The 9301-nt window shown below is 35.6% G+C and overlaps 1 protein-coding gene across 2 annotated transcripts in view; it reads left to right on the forward strand.

Annotated features, from left to right (window-relative positions):
* Positions 1-4875, forward strand: part of LOC106086043 (probable WRKY transcription factor protein 1) — a 77573-nt gene extending 72698 nt beyond the window's left edge. For both annotated transcript variants that reach the window (XM_013250548.2, XM_013250549.2), the window contains one exon: positions 1362-4875. In XM_013250548.2, the coding sequence (XP_013106002.2) occupies positions 1362-4365 (3004 nt within the window). In that variant the 3' untranslated portion in view covers positions 4366-4875. The remainder of the gene's footprint in view (positions 1-1361) is intronic.
* The last annotated feature ends 4426 nt before the right edge of the window (positions 4876-9301 follow it).

The raw sequence follows: 9301 nt of genomic DNA on the forward strand, positions 1-9301 counted from the left end.
ATGAGGGGCCCAAGGTTATGCACCGATTCAGACCAGAATGGAAACGTATGTTGAAGATCATAAGAAAAAAACAAAACAAAAATAAATTAAAAAGAAAAAAAAAAAATAATAAAATAATTACAAACAAATATGAGAATAAATATAAATAAATAATGAAATGGAAAATGAAATATGAAAAATAAAATAAAAATATAACATAATAAAAAATAATAAAAAAATTAAAATTAAAATTAATAAAAAATTAAAATTAAAGAAAAATTATATTTAAAATTTTAATTACAAAAATTAAAAAAAGAAAATAAAATAAAAATGAAAAATATAATAAACAGACCCGATCGGATCAGGGACCCCAAGGTTTAAAATCGGGAGATCGGTTTATATAGGAGCTATATCAGGTTATGGACTGATTTAGACCGTGTCAAATATGTTGAAAGTTATAGGAAAAGTCATTGTACAAAATTTCAGCTAAATCGAAAGAGAATTGCGCCCTTTAGAGGCTCAAGAAATATGATCTGAAGATCAGTTTATATGGGAGCTAGTCATAACAAAATACTGTGCAAAATTTCAGCCAAATCGTATAAATATTGAGGCTGCTAGGGCCTTAAGAAGTCAAATCTGGGGATAGGTTTATATGGGGGCTATATCCAATTCTTTACCGATATGGCCCATTTGCAAACCCCAGCGACCTACATCAATAAGAAATATATGTGCAAGGTTTCAAGCGTACCGCCGTACTTCTTTTTCGATTTGGCTGAAATTTTGCAAGAAGTGTATTGTTATGACTTCCAAAAACTGTGTCAAATATAGTTTTAATAACCTAATATAGCTGCCATATAAACCGCTCTGGGATCTTGACTTCTTGAGCATCTACAGGTTGCAATTATATTCCGATTTGGCTGAAATTTTGTACAACAACTTCTACTATGGTCTCCGATATTCATTATGGTCCGAATCAGACAATAACTTGATATTTTAGCTTCAAAATCATAGCAATTCTTTCCTTTTATCATATGTTTGCCTTAAAGGAGATACCGGGAACAGAATTCGAAAAATGCGATCCATGGTTGAGGGTACATAAGATTCTGCCCGGTCGAACATAGCACACTTTTACTCGTTTTTATTAATTTTTTTTATTTATATTTTTATTTTCTTTATTTATTTTTTAATTTATATGTTTTTTATTTATTTATTTTTATATTTTATTATTTTTTATATTTTATAAAATATATAAAAAAAACTATATTTTTATATTTTTTTTATACATTTCTAATATTTTTATAAGTATTAAATATTTTTTATTTAAAGATTTTTTTATATATATTTTTTAAATATTTATTTATTTTTTTTTTTTTGTATTTCAGCAATAAATCGGCACGTGAAATCTCACGTTTTGCCGAATCCGCTATGGCTGTGAAGCGTGTTATACTACAACATTTCTCCATGCGCTACGATTATATGATGGAACGTCCTAATATCTATCAATCTTCCCAAATCGGTGATAAATCCCTGGAGCATGTGGAATTGCAGCCCTTCAAGGCTCATCGTTCCAAGAGCCGTTCACGTCCCTCGCCCCTGAATATACAACAATCCATTAATAACTATGCCAATCATGGCAGTGATGGAGCCAATTGCATTCCCATAGTGCCCTGTAATAAATCTTCCAGAATTTACAATACTCCATCGATGAATTTTTCACCACTGAATACCCACAATGAGGAAGACGATGATGGGGTTATGGAAAATCTAGAACAGAAGCACTTTGTTGAAGTCAAATGGGAAGAGAAGGAGGAGGAGAAAATTAAGAAGAAGAAGGAAGAGGACAACAACCAAATACTTTCTAGTTATTGGTATGAAAATGATGATGATGGTGATCAGGATGAGAAGGATCATGGTGACAATGGTGATATTAAAGAGAATTCCCACAATCAGCCACAAACAAAAAGCCATGGTGGTTCAACTGAGGCTGAGATATATTTAGAAATAGAAAAGGGTAGTGGCCAACAGCCAGTGGTGTTGTATGAGGATGAGGATGATGATATTTTCCAAAAGGATTCTTGGATACATGATTTCGATTATTCAAGTGATCCAATGGTTAACAAAGACATCGATAGCTATGGCCAATATGCTCATAATAATGGTAATGTTGTTAACAACAACAACAACAACAATAATAATAATAATAAGGATGATGATTATGATGATGCATATCATAGTGCCGCCAATGACTGTAACATTGATTTGTTAAAGGATGCCCCAGAGCATCCTCTTGCAGAAGATGTTGGTGTTGGCAGTGAGTTGATGTTTATTAGTTATGCTAATAAGCAACAGCGTATTAAAAAGAGAAAGAAGAAGCATATGCATATGCATAAACAACAACAAAAACAGCAGCAGCAGGCAGTTAATACCGAGATATTGGAAAGTATCAGTGATTTAAAGGCAATGCTACCTGAAGTAATTGATGAGACTGGCAATAAAATTGATAAAATCAATTGCAATGATGATGTTAAGGATAACAAAGAGAAGGATAATCAAGTTATCCATGGAATAGTAGTTGATGACGCTAAAGACGACGACGACGACGACGATTATGAAGACGAAGAAAATGAAATTGTAATGGAAAATAATATTAAAAATAAGCAACAACAACGTAAAAGGAAGAAGAAGAAAGCCTTGAAGAAAAATATGAAGAAGAATGTGGCTGCTGATCTTCGTCTAGCAGCAACTGGAGGAGATGTGGTTAAAGGAATCGATGCCGTACCAACAGTAACTGTACCTATGTTAAACAAAAAACCCACTTCAAGCCCACCACTTACAAAGAAGAAGCACGTCAATGATGTTTATGATGATGACAATGATGCTAATGGCAATGGATTAGAAGTTATGCAAAAGAAAACCACATCTCCCACCACTTCGATACTGAAGACATCTTCCAATAATAGAAACCAACAACCTTCTAGGGAGAAGCGACAAGATTCCCCAGTGTTTATTCCACAACGCTGTGTTTACTTTAACGAAAATGATGATGCCTATCACAACTATGATGCCGAATTGGAGGATGCCGATGAGGAAGAGGATGATGATGATGATGATGACATGGATAGCAATGAAGATGATATGCTGGTTGGTGGTGTTAAAGAGCTGAAACTAAATGTCATTAAACGTCCAGTAGTGAATGCTAGTGGCTCTGCTGATGATGAAGAGGGCATTTTCAAAAAGCCCATACAATTCCAGGCCTATTCCAGGCAGCAACGCCAAAAAACCCATAAGCAACAACAAAATCAAGCTCAACAGCAAAAGCAACAGCAGCAAGGACATAACAACAAACGTTACATCACCAATAAAACGCAACAAGTGGCAACTAAGCCTTTGGAAAATTGGAGGGAACGTAACAATAACCAACAACAGCAGCAGCAGCAACACCAGACTAATGCCTTAAAGAATTTTAAAAATCTAGACAATCATGCATATCGTAACAACAACAACAATAACAACAATGGCAATAAATATCGCTCCAACACTGGTGCAGCAGTAGTAGGAGGAGGTTATGCTGGGCACCAGGAGAATGGCAATTTCCCCCGCTGTGGCTCTCAACAGCAGCAGATTTCAAATCGTTGCAATCCTTATATGTTGCCCAGTTATTGTTATCGCCAACAGGCTCGCACCAATAGTGGTGGCAGCAGTGGTGGCGGTACCCCACCCTCTGATAATGAATATCAAGTATTCGGCCACAAGTTCTCACCACCCAGCAGTGGCGGCAGTGGTGGAGGAGGGGATAATTCCGAGATACGCAACTGGCGCAATGACTGCATCTATGCCTCGGTGCGTAATCAACCATCCAGCAACCCTCAGGGCTCCCCTCAAAGAGCCTATCAGCGTAAATGTTATTCCGAAGAATCGCAAATGGTACCCATGTACCGTGGCAATTATCAACATCAACAGCAGCAGCAACAGCCGCCACCGCAACGCATAGGCTCGGGCCGCATTGCTTTTCGTAGTGAGAACTTTCCAGGTTTTGCGATTGGTTCCTATGATTCGTCCTACAACAGTTCATCTCCCATTAATATTGGTTTATCTCCAACAACTGAAAGTTTATTGTTACAACGACGCATGCAACGCAATGGTGGTGGCGGAGGCAATGGCTATGAAATGGCCCTGTCATCGTCTCCACCTTATTATGCCCAACATCAACAACATAACCAATATCATGCTCAGCAGCATCATCATCTTCATAACTTTAATCAAAGAAATGGCAAGAATATGATGATGATGAATAACAACTCCAATGATTACTATCATCATCATCATCACCATCATAATCAACATCATCGCCATCAGCCGCAACAACAGGCTGCCGCAAGTGGCTAGCCTTTACAACTGCTTGAGCTTAATGATGAGGTTATTGGCACAGAGAGCCAAAGACGACGACGACGTGGATGAGAAGTAGCACGAGCAGCAGCAGCAGCTGTGAGAGGAGTAACACGATGTTGGTAGCAGGAGTAGCACTTAGGAGTATGTCTATGTCTTCGATATGAAGTAAACGAAGATCATAATGATGTTTACTACTACGAAAAGAAAGTGATTTTTTCTTCAAAACAATTTCCTTTAACAACAACAAAAAAAACAACAACAATTTCCGCCATATATTTTTCTACTATTTTTTTTACCACACACACACACACATATTATAATTTTGTTTGAAAAATTCTTTATTATACATATTCTTATATATATACATATTTATTTAAAAATCTTGATGAAAGATAATGAAGATGAAGAGAAGAGAAGAAGGAGTTTAAGCTTTAACTACGACTACTTACAACAACATGAAGAAAAAAAGCTAAAAGTCACACAACAACAACAACAACCTACAATCAATTGAAGAAGAAAAGCTCTTGTTTTAAAAAGCTTTAAAGAAAACGAATTATAATATGATGTTTCTATTGTTTAGAAAATTACAAAAGAAAATTTCAAAAAAAAAAAAACAAAATTATGTCGAATAAAAAAAAAAATGTTGCAAAAAAGAATTACCCGTTAATTCTTTGTATTGCCAACAACAAAAAAAGAACAACCAACAAAAACCAAAAAAATTGTTTTGTTTTTATTTTCCATCATAATTCATCAATTCTCTCTCATATGGTTGCAAAAAAAAGACAAAAAAAACTTTATTAAATCTTAAGAGATGGTTGAATTCAATCAATTGTTCTCCCTTAACTCCTATTTAGTTGCCGCCTTCTTCTTGTAACATTAATGAGACTTTGCTAATCTTTACAAAAAGAAAATCTTTTCGATTGGTTTCTAAAATTTGCAGGCCAAATTGCTCTCTGAAAATGACAAATTGTCCAATTATTTAATATTTAATACATTTCGTAAGAGTAAGTCCTTAAGTTTACAAAATTTTAATTTTTGAGGTGTTTATTTGTTTGTTTTTAGTTCATAGATGACAAATTGCCATTATGTAAAAAACATAGCTTTAAAAAGTTATCGATATCGATAATCGGGATATGAATAACGGAATATGAATAACTTAAATACGTCAAATTGTTGACAATAACAACTAATGGCCACTTAACATGGTACATCATGATATGTGGTCATTTTAATAGTATTGGTGAAAATAAGGGTGTATGCGTCACATAACCATCTGTCATGGCTGAAAAATGAAAATCATTTGATTTTTTCGATGATTGACATTTACACAGAAATGTGTAATCATTACTTGACAGGTATTGAATAACACATTCTTTTTAAAATAAAGTTAAAAATAGAGAAGGAAAGTACGAAAAATTAAATAAATTCAAAGAAACGAAAGAAATGATATACCGGTTTCGGCAAAAGCTGTAATCGACACGTAAACACGATGAGTACGGTCATGATGTGCCGTATAAACTGCCTATAAGGAGTAGATCGTAAAAAGAGAGATTAAAATAGAAGACACATGTATCATACAGCTGGCAAACTATCGACAGCTGATTTCATGAAGGGAAAATAGATGATTGAGCACTTAAATCCGTATGTAAGGAGCAGTGTAAACGGGGTTTTGTTTTTTCATCATTTATATTCCTAACGAAAATGAGAAGTAAAAATCAGAAGATCGAAATTTAATAGTCAGTTGAAAGTCATGAGAGAAATCATAGTAAAAAATTTTAGCCCAATCGGACGCCCTCTCTAGGCGCAATTTATTCTATAGGATACATTCAGTGTCGAATCACTTATTTTTGTTCAATTTTGAAAAAGAAATGGAACTGTCCCGAGAGTATTGATAGGAAAATTATCCATCGATATTCAGACAAAAAATAAAATATCGATAGTGCCATCGATATTTTGCGAGCTCTACTCTAATGTATCGTCGTTTGAAAAGTTTGCCAAATTATACTTGCTTTTTCTAGTTGGTGCCAAGTTCCTCCTGAACACTTCAATTTATGTCTATAGTGCCAAAGACTAAAATATTTTTCATCAAAATTTACTAAGTAAGAAAATTTTGAAAAATCGAAATTAAATTTTTTTTTGCTTTTCCAATTGGAGCATGAAATAGCATGAATATATTTTTTTGACGCATGATGTAAAAGGATGAAATGTAGAACACATCAAATTTCACCATAAGTCTCAAAATAAACTGTATATCTAGATATGTAAACATTTTAAGAAAATTACAGTTTACATTTGTATAAACCATATGCAAATTTTCATTGACATCCTTATCTGTTATTTTGGCATATTTCAAACTGTGCCCAAAAGGCTGTTCATCCTTTTTCTTTTTCATCTTCTCCGTACCTTGCTGGTCCGTGCCGTGATTGAAGAGAACCCCAGACCCTGGTTCTATTTGCCTAAACGCGTTTAGCTTTAATTTTGAGCATCGCGTTGCAAAAATGCAACTTTTCACACAAATTCCACAAAAAAAATGCGGAAAAGTTAAAAAATTTTAAAATTTCACCCTTGAAACCGAGCGTCATTCGGTGTTGCCACACTGGCAAGCCGTCATTTCTTTGTGATCAGACCACCACCCTATAATACTCATCATTTCACCCGATTTCATAACCTCTGAGTGCCGAACATTTATCAATCAGAAGAAGGCCGTTTGGGTCGTTTTCAGAGAATACATAAATCGCCGCTTCAGTGAGCCGACACCTCCTCAAATGTCTGACATCCGAAATTTGGTTCATTGGGTTAGGTACTCTCGAAACCCGGTAGAAGAGATGACAGGTCACTTGGCGACGTAACTGAATGATTCGTAGAGATGCACAATTTCCGAAAGTCACCCATAGCGCCAAGTCCAAAACGTTTGACTCCGACGTAATCTCTACACTGAAGCAGAAGAATCTGTATCTACCTGGAGTTGAGTAACTTACAACTATCCTCAACATGTCTTTGAGCGCACTTATAGTACCCGATGTCTGGAGTGATCCCGTTACTGAAGCTTGGAAAGGACCCTATCCAGGGGGAGTCGTACAAGCAAAAATTCCTGACCCGAATGCATGGGGGTGCCCCATCCATTTTAGATCCATCCGTGTATACCAAAGGTCCGAGAAATCCAATGAAAATTTCTGCTCCGAATGCATGGGGGTGCCCCCATCGATTTTAGATCCATCCATGTATACCAAAGGTCATGGGAAGGGCGGGGTAACTCCAGCCCACATATCTCTTCCCGGAAAAACGGCATCCAACTCGTAAACAAGAAAAGACTCAGTCGCACCACATGTAGTTTGCCGTCAAGCCGAAACCCAATTCTCCAGTATAATAGAAGAATCCCCTGCGGGATAGTGATGGCCATTGGCTATTTAAAGGCGCCACTTGCCTTGTCATATCACAGTCACTCAGTACTTAAGCAAGATCCGGTGCTGCCCGGCCTCCCACTGAGACTCTCCACTCGATACCGCTGATTGTCAGCGACTGTACTTGCAGCTACTCCGTATACGAAACATCCCACTATCCGCAAACCTGTGGACGCACCCGGTAGCTATCAGCTGAGCCTCTCATCATAACTACATATGACCATCTCAGTGTACAACACACACACACACACATCACACAGATCGGAGTTCAAGGATCCAGCCTATGTGGTGATCATAGTTATCCTGTGCCGGGTCAGTGTCCAATCGTTTTTTTTTTTTTTCAAATATTGTAAAAAAATTAACTTTGTCGATGGTATCGATAGAAAATATATCAATCGATTTTCAGACAAAAAATAAAACATCGATATTTTGCCAGCTCTAATTCGGTCCTTCTTTAGCTAAGTTTCTTGACAAGATTCAAATCCAAGCATATATATTACGGAGTGAGCCGAAGCTCTACGCCATTTTTTAAAAAATGTACACTGATAGGAAAAATATGTTGGAAAATCATGCAATAACGTTGTTATCATCATACATGGGCGTCATTGGAAATATTTTCAACAAGCGAGGATGATTTCGTAAACACGTGTTGTTGTTTTATGCACTGACCGTTGTGAACATCATCCCAACGAAATGTGTATGTATACCAACCATAAGTTTAAATGATTCTTAAGACATTGTGTGTATATCCGGCGGTGGCGCAATGTGGTAAGGATTGTTCGATCCTCATCAGCACTCAAAATCATCTCGCAATCTTTTAAAAAACTGTGCACTTGAGGTTGTCAAGATGTGAACCGCTGTGGACGTTTTGTTCAACATAACTGTTGTTGGTTTATAAACATTTGTGTTTGATTTAATAACCTCTGTGTGTTGATTAGCTTTTATGAACAAATGTGGTCACTTTGTTAACGCCGTGCATGATTTTTTCTTTGGGTGTAAGAGTGTTCAATATGGACTATTTTTTTTTTTGGAAAAAGTTAAATTTTAGAGAACATTTTAATTTTAAATTACATTGAAGTTGAAAATTTTTTTTATTGGGGCTATCTTTAGCTCAGCAATTATTATAGCATTTTTAAAGTTTGAATTTCTTTTCTCATTGAGCCCTTTTGCCTTGCAACCATTTTGCTACTATCTACATCTATGCTAAATAATCATATCTTATAACTTTCCCTTTTGTTATATATGACAAAGGATACAAAGAAAGCTTTTAGATTATTAATAAAAGCTAACATTTGTTGTTGATCTCCAAACTTCTTCCAATTGCATTGTTTTCCACTTTCACACTATTATTGAAAAGATAAACGCAAAGTTCGAAAAATTTTTAACATAAAAATTATTACTTAAAGAGCATTGCTTAGATTTTATCTCATAAACAAAACTTCTTGTTTTCCTTAAAACACTTAACGGCTTCTTAATCTAAGTATTTAAATAACAAAGATCAGTAAATATTTAGACTTCTTGTTTGTTATAAA

This window comes from Stomoxys calcitrans, chromosome 2, assembly GCF_963082655.1.
Source record: "Stomoxys calcitrans chromosome 2, idStoCalc2.1, whole genome shotgun sequence".
Taxonomy (NCBI): Eukaryota; Metazoa; Arthropoda; class Insecta; order Diptera; family Muscidae; genus Stomoxys; species Stomoxys calcitrans.